Below are 14,267 nucleotides of genomic sequence, written 5' to 3'. Positions count from 1 at the left end.
GGCGTTCCTAGGGTGGCTGACACCCGGGGCGGATCGGCGATGCGCACCCCCCCGGGTGCAGTGGCCCGCCCGGCAAAACGATACCTTCTCCCCCCCCCCCCCAGCAAAACGACACCTCCCCCCCCCCCCCGGCGAAGTGACACTCCTTCCTGGGTGCAATTTTACCTGCTGGGGGGGGGGGGGGGTGCCACGTGCCTGTCGGCGTCGCTCGTTCCATGCTCCCTCTGCCCCGGAACAGGAAGTAACCTGTTCCGGGGCAGAGGGAGCACGGAACGAGCGGCGCCGACAGGCGCATGACACTACCCCTAGCGGACCGCACCTGGGGCGGACCGCACCCACCGCCCTCCCCCCCTAGTAACGCCACTGGGTCTTGCAATCCAGAGGTGGCCGGTTCAAATCCCACTGCTGCTCCTTGTGATCTTGGGCAAGTCACTTAACCCTCCATTGCCTCAGGTACAAACTTAGATTGTGAGTCCTCCTGGGACAGAGAAATATCCAGAGTACCTGAATGTAACTCACCTTGAGCTACTAATGAAAAAGGTGTGAGCAAAATCTAAATAAATAAATAAGATAAGAATCAGGAATCCACAGTGCTGGATTGAAGCACTTGCTTGTGATCAGTGCAGTGTCAACACCTGTGCCTGATGATGGTTTTATTCTATACGAATTCTGGAACATAAAAGTGTGTGCAACCAAGCTATTATGCAAAAACAAAAAAGCAATGGGAATGTTTATTCGGGTTCTCTTGCCAAGTTCACACATCCTCCCCTTTTCTTCTGAAGTTGTTGAAATTAAAATCCTCGAGCCCAAAGCTGAGTAGTTTAAAAATTGAGTGGTCTGGGTATCACTGGGTGGAATGAGATCATTCACTGCACGTTGCCATTCCTTTTGTTGTAATTTCAGGGGGGGTAAGAATGAGCCAGAGCCAGAACAACCCAGCCCGCGGAAGGTGGCGATTGGCAGGATCCACTCTGTCAGCGAGTTTGACCCCGATGTGCTTGACAGCATGCACTCTCTGGGCTGCTTCAGAGACAAAACGCGGCTGAAACTTGAACTGCAGAATGAGGAGTGAGTGCCAGGGAAGGATAGAACTGGGGGGGGGGGGGGGGGGGTCTCGTGAATAGGAACTGGTTTGTGGGCTGGCAGAGGAGTGGTCTTAGTGCTGCTTCTATGTTCCCCCCACCCCACTCCACCGGGTCTTCCTGCTGTCTCTTTTTCCATCCTTAGCAATCTCTCTCTTCCAGGGAGAATCAGGAGAAGATGATTTATTACTTGCTTCTGGACCGTAAAGAGCGATATCCCAGCTGTGAGGATGAAGATCTGCCCCCAAGAAATGACATTGGTAACAGCAACCCCTAACCTCAGAAAGTCTGGCAAGATTCCTCAGGGGAACATTTAGAATCAGAGAAAGATGGGGCTGGGAAGGAGCTCAGGAGATCATCTAGAATCTTGGAAAGATGGGGCTGGGAAGGAGCTCAGGAGATCATCTAGAATCAAAGAAAGGTGGGACTTGGAAGAACTTCAGGGGATCATCTAGAATCTTGGAAAGATGGGGCTGGGAAGGAGCTCAGGAGATCATCTAGAATCAAAGAAAGGTGGGACTGGGAAGAACTTCAGGGGATCATCTAGAATCTTGGAAAGATGGGGCTGGGAAGGAGCTCAGGAGATCATCTAGAATTAGAGAAAGATGCCACCATATTGGGAGATTTGTCACTGCAGTTCTCTCTCTTTTATCCAGACCCTCCACGGAAACGTGTCGACTCGCCAATGCTGAACCGTCATGGGAAGCGCCGGCCTGAAAGGAAGTCCATGGAGGTCCTAAGTGTGACAGACGGAGGGTCTCCCGTGCCTGCCCGGCGGGCTATAGAGATGGCCCAGCACAGTCAGAGGTGAGTCCAGCCTCTCTCCCATGCGCCTTCCTCATCTTCGCCCATCCCATGTGGATATGTTAGTCTGCAGTATCAAAGAGTGCTAGAAAACATACATTCATATCTCAAAAACCACAACCACAGAACTGAATCATACAAGGTAACCTAGTATTTCTTCTAGATGCACTGTGTGATACATGTGTAGGAAGTTGTCATGAGTTTTAATTGCTGAGCCACCAAATTCACAGGATCCTGCCTGAGAGTCCTAGAGAATGACACGGGGACAAAGTTTGTCCCCATCCCCGTGGGTTCTGTCTCCAACCCCACCCCATCCTCGTGGGACCTGTCTCCATCCTCACCTCATCCCCGCAGGTCCTGTCTCCATCCCCGTCCTGTCCCCGCAGGTTCTGTCCCCGTCCCATCCCCGTGGGCTCTGTCCTCATTTACAGAAGCCTTGAACACTTATGATTTTATATTTAAATCTTATTAAAGTATAAAAAGGAACAATATACTGTGCGACTGTTGTGTATAAATTACAAATAAAAAACAGTAATAACAATGAGCAGCTATAATAAACCCTCCTTCCCACCACCACCCTCTGCCCTTCCAACTAGAAAATGACACGGGGACAAAGTTTGTCCCCATCCCCGCCCCATCCCCATCCCCATCCCCGCGGTTACTGCAGTTCCCCATCCCCGTGTCATTCTCTAGTGAGTCTTCAGACATAACCTGTGACCAGTGTCCTTCTGTCCTGTCTACCTCAGGTCACGATCTGTCAGTGGTGCCTCCACAGGCCTCTCTTCCAGCCCCCTCAGCAGCCCCAGGGTAAGTATATGCCTGGATATGGCTTCAATTCGATTTTCCCCATCCCGTCTAACTCAGGACAGTCATCAACCCTGTTAGAAAGATGCTGAATGAAAATCAAAGGGGAGTCAGGGAAGGGGGAGATAGGGAGGTGAGGGACAGCCGAAGAATCAAAGCATCCCTCTGGTGCATCAGCCCCTCTTGTTCACTTCCAATTTTTTGAAGTGTGTCTGTCTTTTATGTTTTTTTCATATAATGTTTTATTATTTCACATTAACAAAAATGTGTTTGATGTTCCCCACCTTAAAACCCTTTGGGGTAAAGGGAGCATATAAATGGTTAAATTAAATTAATTAAATTATATTTGTGTTATATATCAACAGCCAGTGCTGAGGTCCAGTCCACAGGCTTTAGTAGACAGTGGGCTCAAGGCTTGAGACTAATTAAACCCAGAGGATGGGACAGGAGGAGGCAGTAGAGAGCTGGAATAAAGAATGGCATCTTCCTGTAATCTCTAGGAGTCTCGACCACCCTCCCAAGAGGACTGTATTCTCTGTAGTAGTATGCACCCACTTTACGGGACTCAGGGAATAGGACGTCTCATGGAGATGTTGTGCCAGCGGTTCTTCAGTATTTCAGCCTTGGGTTGGTCTATGGTTGATTTGGGGAGGTGGGGGGGTGAAGGGAGAGGATGCAGTTGTGCCTGTTCGCAGAGGAGAGTGAGTTGAGGCCCCCGCCTGTATCATGCTGTACCATTCTGCCATTTCATGTCAAACCTCAATGCCCACAGGCCCATTTTCTGTCACCTCCCCCTTTGCCAGAGCCCAGTTTTCACGTTTTCCCCTGCACCGCTGGAGCCCACCGAAGGGGAGGACCCTCGTGCCATCTGGCAGTCCAAAGCCACGCCGCGTCAGGCTGACCCGAAGACCCAAACGCTGCCGGCCAAACCCAGCCTGGGAGAGAAGCCCCTGCAGAGCATCAAGTCAAACCCTTTCCCTATGCCCACCTCTGTCACCTCCTCCTCCTGCTCCCCCCAGCATGAGCCCTCCTCATCTCCACCTCGTCGTTCTCCCCTCTCCCCTCCCTTCTTTTCCCCCACCTCATTCCCTGCTCGGTTCTTCCCTGGTACTAAATCCACCACCAAATCTGTCCCTCTGACACAGGTGACTCCCCATCCTTCCCCCCGAGGTAGCCCCCTCCCTACCCCGCTGGGAACCCCGGTGCACACGCCCAAGGACAGCCCAACAGGAACCCCCGGAGGTACTCCACCCACCAGCCCCGGCATCGGAGGCATGGCCTGGAAGACGCGTCTCAACTCTATCAAGAACAGCTTTCTTGGGTCGCCTCGCTTCCACCGTCGGAAACTGCAAGGTCAGCCCTGAAACCTTTACTCCCCTCCCCATCTGTCTGAGTCTGTCTTTGTCAGGGAAGGGGTGAGATCTGTTTTAATTATGTCTTTCTATCCTTCTAGTTCCTACCCCTGAGGAAATGTCCAGCCTGACACCTGAATCCTCTCCTGAGTGAGTAGTCATCTGGTACTTGCAGTTGGGGGGAAGGGAGCTGGCACCAGGATGATGCTCTCAGAATTCTTGCCCTATGTCAAACCCTGGGGGAAGACCATCACTTTTACTGCCCTTGAGGTTGTATACTGCTCATTCATTAGTAGACTTAAGAGTGACTCAATTGAATCTCCTTGCAGAAGTTGGGGAGGGCAGGACTTAAAACTCTACCCCAGAGGATGCCTCACTATTCCAGCCCTGGAGGGAGTGTCCTCCATGCTGTCTCCTTCACAGGGCCGCATCACCTATTAGGCAAAACTAGGCAATCACCTAGGGCAACAGCTTGGGGGGGGGGGGGGGGAAGACAGCAAAGAGCAGCAGTAGTCAAAGCACCACAATAGGTCCTGACGGCCAAACAAACTCCAAGAACCGTCGATGTATAGCTCTTACTTGCATGAATTGTGGGCAGTTTTCAAAAACGCCCATTGGAAATTACACTCATTACAAGTTACGGTCGATATTTTGCGGGAGGGGCAGATTAAAGGTCTGAAAATACGGCACCCAACACTCTTGCACCGGCTCTGCTCCTTTACCTTCTTTCTGTCTTTCAGGCTTGCCAAAAAGTCCTGGTTTGGGAATTTCATTAACTTAGATAAAGAGGAACAGATTTTCGTAGTGATCAAAGACAAGCCTTTGAGTTCCATTAAGGCGGACATTGTCCATGCTTTCCTGTCTGTGAGTATCTGGGCTGGGAGGTTGACAGGTTGGGTAGGGGGAACGGGAACCGGATCCCACCCAACAGAGTCTGAATGCTCCTGTGTGTTCCGGCAGATCCCAAGCTTGAGCCACAGCGTGGTCTCACAAACCAGCTTCCGAGCAGAGTACAAGTCTTCGGGCGGGCCATCTGTCTTCCAGAAACCTATCAAGTTCCAGGTGGACATCAGCTACTCAGAGGGGGCAGAGGCGCAGAAGGAGAACGGGATCTATTCTGTGACCTTCACACTAATATCAGGTCAGCTTGGGCTAGCAACAGCCAGCTTAATATAGAGAACAACCCAGTTCATAGATCCAACAGCCACTTCCGAGGCGCATATATCAAAGCTGCATTGTATCAAAGCTTGTCAAGAGGGAAGAAGAGGAAAGGAACGTTGTACAAGAAGCCCTCAGTATTTAATTACATTTGTTCCTAACTCAAGTTTTACTGGTCTAACATTATATGATGTATTTTACTTTCTGTTAATATATTCTGAACATGTTCATGTTTTTCTAATTGTCACATAAGCCACATTGAACCCAAGTTCTACTCGGGCTAATGTGGGATATCCTATGTAATAATTTGCACCTCCGTCTGGCTGCCTGGGTTCGTAACCGAGTTCCTATTGGTCCGCTCTGGGGATGACGTCACAGGGCGGACCAATGGGAAGTGAGAGAGAAGGGAACCCAGCAGCAGCCACTGGAGGTGAGAAACCAAATGCCACCTCGAGTTCCATGATCCTCAACCTCCCTCCCTCCTTCCATTCCCGTCGTCCGAATTCTGGGCCCACTGCAGTCCAACGGGCCCACTCCTGTACGAGTACCACGCCCCCCCTTTCCTCTGATTAAAACGTTTTACCTCTTGCTCCGCGTCCGAGTTCCAGGCCCACTGCAATCCAACGGCCCCACTCCCATACGAGTACCACACCCCCCTCTCCTTCGTTCCGTGGCCCCCCCCTCTCCTCCAAAGAAAACGTTTTACCTCCTGCTCGGCGTCCGAGTTCCAGGCCCACTGCAGTCCGACGGCCCCACTTCCGTACGAGTACCACGCCCCCTCTCTTCCATTCCGCGCCCCCTCTCTCCTCCGATGAAAACGTTTTACCTCCTGCTCCACGCTCCTCCTCCGTTCCGCGCCCCCCTCCTCCGATGAAAACGTTTTGCCTCCTGCTCTGCCAGCAATGCTGAAGTCCAGCACGCACGGACGCTGCTTCTCACTGCCTTTGCTTTCTTTCTGTTTCAGCTGTTCCTCTGGTCCCGCCATCATTTCCTGTTTGAGGAAACCAGAGGAAGAGCAGAAACAGAAGCGAAAGTGAAGGCACTGTGAAGCGGCGTTCGTGCGTGCTCCCCTTCACTCTTGCTGGCGCTGCAGGAGGTATTAACGAAGGCAAGGGGCAGCAGCACATGTCCTGCTTGCAGTCGGAGTCCACAGACAGAGAGGGAGGGAGCTGCGGGGTGGGGGTCCTGAGACGACAGAGGAGGGGTCCTGAAACAAGAGAGGAGGGGGGAGGCGGGTCCTGAAATGAGAGGAGGGGGGAGGGGGTCCTGAAACGAGGGGGGGAGGGAAGGGGGGTCCTGAAACAACAGGGGAGGTGGGGATGGGGGTCCTGAGACCAGAGAGGAGGGGGAAGGGGCGTCCTGAAACCTGAGAGGAGAGGGGGGGTCCTGAGACCTGAGAGGAGCAGGAGGGGGGTTCTGAGACTAGAGGTGGGGTCCAGAGACCGGAAAGCAGGGGGGAGGGGGGTCCTGAGACGAGAGGGGAGGGGAAGGGGGGTCCTGAGACCTGAGAGGAGGGGGGGTCCTGAGACCACAAAGGAGGGAGGGTGGGGGTCCTGAAACCACAGAGAGGAGGGGGGTCCTGAGACTGGAGGGGGTCCTGAGAACAGACAGCGGGGGAGGGGGAGGGGGTGTCCTGAGACCACAGGGGATGGAGTCCAGAGACCAGAGGGGGGGGAGGGGGGTTCAGATCAGAGAGGGGGAGGGGTCCAGAGACCAAAATGGGGGAGGGGGGTCCTGAGACCTGATACAGGGAGGAGGGGGTCCAGAGACCACATGGGGGGAGGGGGTCCTGGCACAAGATGTTGGGGGGGGGGGGAACGGGGTCCAGAGACAATAGGTGGGGGGGGAGTGCTGACACAGAGGGAGGGGTGCCTGCACCTCGGCCGGAAGGGGGGCCCTGCTGCCTTTCACAGTGTCTGTCTCTCACACTCTTTCTCTGTCTCTCACACACACACTTATATCACTCACTCTCACACACTCTCAGACTCTCACTCTGTCTCACACACTCACTGTCTCACACACAGTCGCACACAATCTCTCTCTGTCTCACACACTCTCACACTCTTTCTCTCAATCACTGTCACACACTCTGTCTCTCACACATTCACTCTCTATCTTTCATACAGTCAGTCTCCGTCTCATACACTCAGTCTCTCACATACTCGCACATACTGTCTCACTCTGTCTCTCTCACACACACTCTCTCTGTCTCTCACACACACTGTATCTGTCTCTAACACACTATCTCTCTGTCTCACATACACACTCGCACACAGTGTAATTCTTACACACCAACTCTGTCTCACACACACACTGTCTCACATACACACTCTCTCTCAAAGATACACTTTTTCACTCTCTCTCACACTCTATCTGTGGCTTTTTCACGAGTTCGAACATCTTGTGATGCAATGGTAAAAGTCATAGATGGTCCTGAACAAGGAAAGCTTTTCCCTCTTTGTAACAAAGTTTTCACAAAAAATATTGTTTATAAAGAAATCTTGCAAATATAAACAAACATTATATTTCTATTAAACATTTTATTATTTCGTCGTCCTCTTTCTCTTTTCAACAATCCTATATAATATTTTCCACCTCCAACATTATATGTCTGCATGGCTTGGTTTCTAACACTATTCCCATTGCTCTGCCCTCGCATGTAAAGGAGGACAGCGAGGCAGCCAATGACCAGGGGCTGGCCCTTGAACTCAGAGGACACAGACGGCGTCCTGCAACTCAGACGACAGAGAACGAGGGAGGGTCAGCAACAACTCCGAGACCAGGGGAGCATGCAACTCCGACAACCGGGAGGGGGCTCTGTAATTCACATGACAAGGAGGGAGGCTGGAGGCCAAGCTGCAACTGCGAGGAATACCTTGCTAGCGCCCGTTTCATTTCTGTCAGAAACGGGCCTTTTTTACATTTTGAGAGAGCCTGTGTAGTTACAAACTATGTGGGCTGTTTTAACCTGTGAGGATAGTACACCGGCTATCATATACCTTAAATATTTATTTAAAAACAAGCAAAAAACAAGTAAAACCCTACACAGTTATGTGTTGGCACACGCCCTCATCAACAGACGTTCTACATCATAAGACAAAAATAAGGGAAAGGGAAATGGGACTTGATATACCGCCTTTCTGAGGTTTTTGCAACTACATTCAAAGCGGTTTACATATATTCAGGCACAAGGAGCTGTAGTGGGAATCGAACATAAAGATCAAAATACATCGTATAAATAAAACCAAATACAAATAACATTAAAAAACATGTAAACAAATAAATACATTTGTAGAAAACAAAGATACATAAATAAAATGTACACTTGATTTATTCTATCTTGGTTTTTCTATATATATGTACTTGTGCTGGAGGAAAGTGGGAGATAGCCAGAGGTGATAAAGGCATTATTACTACAGATTCTGTCTGTGAAGGCAGTAGGGAGTAATTTCATGTTGGAATGTCTGCAGCACTTTATATGCTGGGCAGACTGGTCCTCTGCCATCATTTATTGTGCTAGACAGCCACTTGGACTAGAGTATGAACATCATGTAATGTTTACTGATCTCTGCTGTTTCTGTCCAATCTCTTCTTCCCCAGGTCCCAGCCGCAGGTTTAAAAGAGTGGTGGAAACAATTCAAGCTCAGCTCTTGAGCACACATGACCAGCCCTCAGTGCAAGCCCTGGCAGGTAAGGGAGAGGAAGAGACAGAGAGAGTGGGAGAAAGAGAGGGGGGGAGGGACGGGAGAGGGAAAAGAAGAGGGAGACAGAGGGAGAGGAGAGAGAGAAAGTGGGAGAAATGGACAGAGAGAGAGAGAGGGAGGGAGGGAAAGACAGGGAGGAGAGAGAGAGTGGGAGAAACAGAGGGACAGAGTGATAGAGAGGGGGAGAGGGAGGGAGAGAGAGAGTGGGAGAAACAGAGGGACAGAGTGATACAGAGGGGGGGAGAGGGTAGGGTTACCATTTTGTGTCCTCTGAAAAAGAGGACACACGCCACGCCCCCGCCACGCCCACTGCCACGCCCCTTTCATATCCTCATTCCGCCCCCTTTCCCCTTCCCCGTCACATAGTCCCCTCCCCCACACCCCCCATCACATACTCCCCTCCCCCATCACATGCTCCCCTCCCCTTCCTTACCATCTTCCCTGGTGGTCTAGTGACGTCTTCGGGGCAGGAAAGAGCCCCCTCTTTCCTGCTGGGAGCGCTGCCTGCCCTTGCCTACATCCTTCTCGGTCTCGGCTGGGGATTCAAAATGGCCACTGAGAGTTGAAGCGGCCTGGCGGGACTTCAACTCTCGGCGGCCATTTTGAATCCCCAGCCGAGACCGAGAAGGAGGATGGGCAAGGCAGCGCTCCGGGCAGGAAAGAGGGGGCTCTTTCCTGCCTCAAAGACGTCATTAGACCACCAGGGAAGATGGTAAGGAAGGGGAGGGGAGAGCCACTGCGCCGATGGATCATGCAACCGCACGCACGCCCTCCCGCACGCACGTTTGTCCAGAAATCTGGACAAACATGCGTGCGGGCAAAACCCGCCGGACGCCCCGGACATGCCGTCAAAAAGAGGACATGTCCGGGGAAATCCGGACGAATGGTAACCCTAGGAGAGGGAGAGAGAGAGGGAGGGAGGGACAAGGGAGAAACAGGAAGGAAGAGAGGGGTGAGAGAAAATGAGTGGGAGAAACGGGGGGAAGAGAGAGGGAGAAGGGGAAGAGAGCAACAGAGGGAGGAAGGAAGAGACAGAAGAGGAGAGAGAGTGGGAGAAGCAGAGGGAGAGAGAGGAGGAGAGGGAGACTGGGAGAAATGGGGGAGGGAGAGGGAGGGAGGGAGAGATAAGGGGAAAGAGAGAGGGGGTGAGGAGAGAGAGACAGAGTGTGAGAAAGAGGGAAAGGAACAGGGAGAGGGGAAGGAGAGAGAGAGACACACACACAAGAGGAGGAAGTGAGAGCAGAGAGAAAGAGAGTCATTTGGCTAGAAACGTAATTGGATCATAGAAGGTATGGACCAGCACCGGAACTTGGAAATTGCCTTGGGTATTCTTCTTGGTCTGCTCTGTAATTTCATCTCACTGTTATGACCACTATTAGATCTAAAACTTCAGGAAGTGATGACGTGTTTTCCAGAAAGAGTCACCAAAGTCAGTGAACTTGGGTAGTCAGCTCTTGGAGTCACAAGGGTTCAGGATAAGTTACTCCAGCTCCCGCCTGGAATTTGTAGGCACATTACCTTGTTATCTGTCATTTCAGAGATAAAGGAAAGTAGACTCAATATGTGGAGGTGATTCAGCAGGACATGAAGCTCCCTTTGCACCTCTAGTATAAGTCCAGTAGATCTTTCTCTTTCAGTGTATTCAGGCCAATCCGAGCTTCTGAGGCACCTTCTGAGTCAGCCAGCAGCTCGAGGACTCTGTCCTAGTGGCTAATTGCATGAAATCTGCCAGGGGCATCTTTTTCCAGATTCCTCAGACCCAAATTATCCTACTCAAGAATGTGGCCAGACTGTGCCAGGAGTTCATGTAGGACCTTTAGCCTGTTCAGGAAAACGTCATCCGATAAAATTCTAAGAGCTCAGGGTGATCTGGAACGTTTTAAAGCAGAGCTTCCCAAACTGTGGTTTACGACCCCAAACAGGGTCCCACAACCCATGTTGGGAGTTGTGTCTTGGGCAGATGCTCTGTAGGATGTCTTGTCCTGCACCACCCGGGGGTCGTGGCCACAGAAAGATCTTAATTCGGACAACAGACAATCAGATACTGATGTTCTGCTAGACCAGCAAGGTGGAACTGGGCCACAACTGCTGTGTCGGGAGACTGTCAGAATGTGGAACTGAGTCATCTCATGGGGTGACCCTCAAGAGTTGTGACCTAGAAGGATAGGACACATTCATGGACAAGCAGAATCATGAGTGGTCCCTGGACAGATGGGAAAACGAACAAGGTATTCTGAGAGAGGGAAACAGCCTAATAGGTCTGTGGGTGTCTCCTCTGAACAGGAAAGTTCTCAATCTGTGAGATGGTGGGTTGGGAGAGAGAAGGTGACAGAGTGAGAGACACATACACAGAGATAGAGACAGGGAAGGAAAGAGACAGACAGAAACGAATAAAGATAGAGCGAGAGACCAGAATGATCACTCAGTTCTTCATTTCTCCACCTCCTCTGTCCACCCCTCCCTCTCCTCTCCTCCTCCTCTGCAGATGAGAAGAACGGGCAGCAGAGCCGGCCCCCGGGAACCCCAACCAGATCCTGCCAGAGCTCACGCCGACCAGAGCCAGATGGTGCCGAGCAGCAGCTGCCAACGCCACCACCGCCACCGCCGCCTCCGCCGCCTCCACCCCCCCCACCACAGCATCACCACCACCACCACCCACACCACCACCGTCGAGGTTCCTCCAAGGACAAAAAAGTGCTAGCATCGAACGGGATGCAAGCGCAGCCCTGACCCTTCCTACCGCTGCCATCAACAGCAGGCACCTCCGCGAGCGGAGCAGAGGCCGGCCGGCCGCGCAGGGAGCATGGGCCGCGCCAAGCAGAGCACGGACAGGACACAGCCTTGGCGCTAACTGTGAAGATTGTAAATATTTCAGGACAGATGAAGAAAAAAAAATCTACCCCAGCAACCGCTGATCAAACTGAACCTCGGCCACAAGGATGTTAGAAACCTCAGCAGGAAACAGCGCAGAACCAGCAGCAAGAAGTCACAAGAGACAGGAAAAAAGTGTCCCATCTTATAGTCCTTTTTAAGCCATTTATTTGAAGGGTGTCCTTTTTTATTTCTGTAATTTTGGCTAAAATGTACCTGCCTTCCCCCTCAGGACAGGATCAGGGTGTGCAAAGGGAGACCTGCTTCCCATGGGTATGGGATCAGGGCGTGCAAAGGGAGACCTGCTTCCTGTGGGATCAGGGTATGAAAAGGGAGACCTACTTCCAGTGGCATAGCCACGGGGGGAGGGGGGGAGCTCACCTTCAGCTTGGGACCTCTGTGCTTTCCTGGCTGGCAGGGATACCAAGCCCCGCCAGCTGAAGACCTCTCCTGCCTGAGTCGCGCCTGTAGTAGCATTTATTCAGCAGGTGCACTTCGTGGCTCTCTCGTTCAGGTCTAACTGAGCATGCGCGGGAGAGCCAACAAAGGTAATATTTTATTGCAGGGGGAGGGGGAGAGAATGCAGGGACTCCCTCAGTCCACTTTTGGGACCCCCCCAAAAGTAGACCTGGCTACGCCTTTGCCTGCTTCCCATGGGATCAGAGTATGAAAAGGGAGAACGACTCATGGTATGGAATCAGGATATGCAAAGGGAGACATACCTTTCCCTTGGGCCAGGGGCATGCAAAAGGAGACCTACTTCCCATGGGATCAGGGTGTGCAAAGGGAGACCTGCTTCTCATGGGATCAGGGTGTGCAACGGGAGACCTGCTTCTCAAGTGCCCCCTGTCCCATGTAAGTGAAACTTCTTTCCCAGTCTTCTGTTTTTTTCTGGGGCGTTTACCATTTCCTGCCTGGTCCACTGCCGGCACAGGGGGAAGGATTTATTTTGGGGACTGAGGTAATGTGTGGTTGGGGGTCAAGAGAAAACCAGGGAGGTGAAAATGGTTATGCATCCCTTTTCTGTCTGGTAGCTGCTTCCAAAGGGAGACCTGCCTTTTCTTTGAACTGGGATTAGGATGTGAAAAAGGAGCCCTGCCTTCTCTTGGATTGGATCTTTCTGTATTCACACTTTAGCCATATGCCTCCTTTTGGGAAGGGCTGTCTCCCTTGTGTGCAGTGATCCTGTGCTGAGGGAAGGGAAGGTCTCCTTTATTAAATGTAAGTGTGGTGGAGGAGGCAGCCTCTCCATGTCTCTTCCTCAGTGCTGTCTCTTGTTGCAGGCCTAGGAGTTGGTATTTTTTTTTTCTTTTGCTGCTTTTACTGAATGTGAATTTTTTTTTCTTTTTCTGTATTTTTAAAATTATTTAATATCTATCTATTTATTTATTTATTTATAATTTAACGTTCCTCCCGTAAGTAATTCGCACTGTGAAAATAAAACGCTGCCGTTGAATATGTATTTCCCATTTTTGACATCCAGGGCCACAGTAAAACGTTTTCCAGCTGAGGCTCCTGAAGAGCCAATCTAGCAGAGGAAGACTTAGCAGTGGTCCTGGCTGTTTAAAAATCACCTTCTTTAAAAAAAAGAAGATGAAGAAGAGGAAAGAGTTGAATTTTCAGAGTGAGCTACACAGCATGCTGGCGTGCACATACTGAGGCTAAAGCCTGTATTAAAGCCCTCTTCCCATCAGACGTGCCCTGCTCCTCACTGTCTTCCAGTTGTCTGCCTTCTTCCCAGACACACAGGCTGCCCCGGATCTGCAGTCTCAGGCCTTGGAATTCCCTCTCGGTCTCCTTCCCTGTGCCTCTCATATGCTTTTCTCTCATTTTCTAAATCTGCTCTAACATGCAAGAACTAAATTACAAATAGAAGAAAATAAAAATGCATTTCCTGCTGGAGAGGCTTCCTTTGGCACTCGCTATATAAACTTTAAACCAAGTGGAAAAGAAATAGACATCCCCCCCCCCCCCATCACTCCACAGTCCAACTTGCCACCTCCCATTTTCACCCTTTCCAGCAGCTGCAGTTACTCCTTTAGAACAGACTGTATGACACAGGAAATGTGCCCCCCACCCAGCCCATCCAGCAGAGTCAACCCTTCCCTCACCATCACCTTCAGTAGAGCCAGAGTGACACAGGAAATGCATCCCCCAGCCCATCCAGCAGTGGCAGTGTAGCCCAGGGTACCCCCACCATCACCTTTAAGGAAGCCAGGACACAAGAAACATGCCCCCCCCCAGTCCATCCAGCAGAATCATTGCAGCCCAGGAAACGTGACCTCTCCACCATCACCTTTAGCAGAGCCAGGATGACACAAATGTGTGTCCCCCCCCCCCCCCCCCCCACTTCAGCCCATCCAATAGAGTCATTGCAGCCCTGGAAGAGTGAAACCCCCATTACCTTGGTCTGAGCCAGGATGACGTGGGAAGAAAATGTTAGGAAGGGGGTGAATGTAGTCCAAGCTATCTCTGTGGACTGGAGACACTTG

The 14,267-nt window shown here is 51.4% G+C and overlaps 1 protein-coding gene across 1 annotated transcript in view; it reads left to right on the top strand.

Moving 5' to 3' along the window:
• BRSK1 (BR serine/threonine kinase 1) overlaps positions 1–11,634 on the top strand; it is a 50,143-nt gene extending 38,509 nt beyond the window's left edge. The window contains 11 exon segments of the mRNA XM_030197849.1: positions 904–1,068; positions 1,245–1,342; positions 1,739–1,889; positions 2,633–2,693; positions 3,494–4,043; positions 4,144–4,192; positions 4,783–4,906; positions 5,003–5,183; positions 8,801–8,916; positions 11,305–11,478; positions 11,566–11,634. Coding sequence (XP_030053709.1) covers positions 904–1,068; positions 1,245–1,342; positions 1,739–1,889; positions 2,633–2,693; positions 3,494–4,043; positions 4,144–4,192; positions 4,783–4,906; positions 5,003–5,183; positions 8,801–8,916; positions 11,305–11,478; positions 11,566–11,634 — 1,738 coding nt within the window.
• Positions 11,635–14,267: the final 2,633 nt, after the last annotated feature.

This window comes from Microcaecilia unicolor, chromosome 3, assembly GCF_901765095.1.
Source record: "Microcaecilia unicolor chromosome 3, aMicUni1.1, whole genome shotgun sequence".
Lineage (NCBI taxonomy): Eukaryota > Metazoa > Chordata > Amphibia > Gymnophiona > Siphonopidae > Microcaecilia > Microcaecilia unicolor.
Note: the sequence above shows the minus strand (reverse complement) of the source record. Positions and strands in the feature narration are given on the sequence as shown.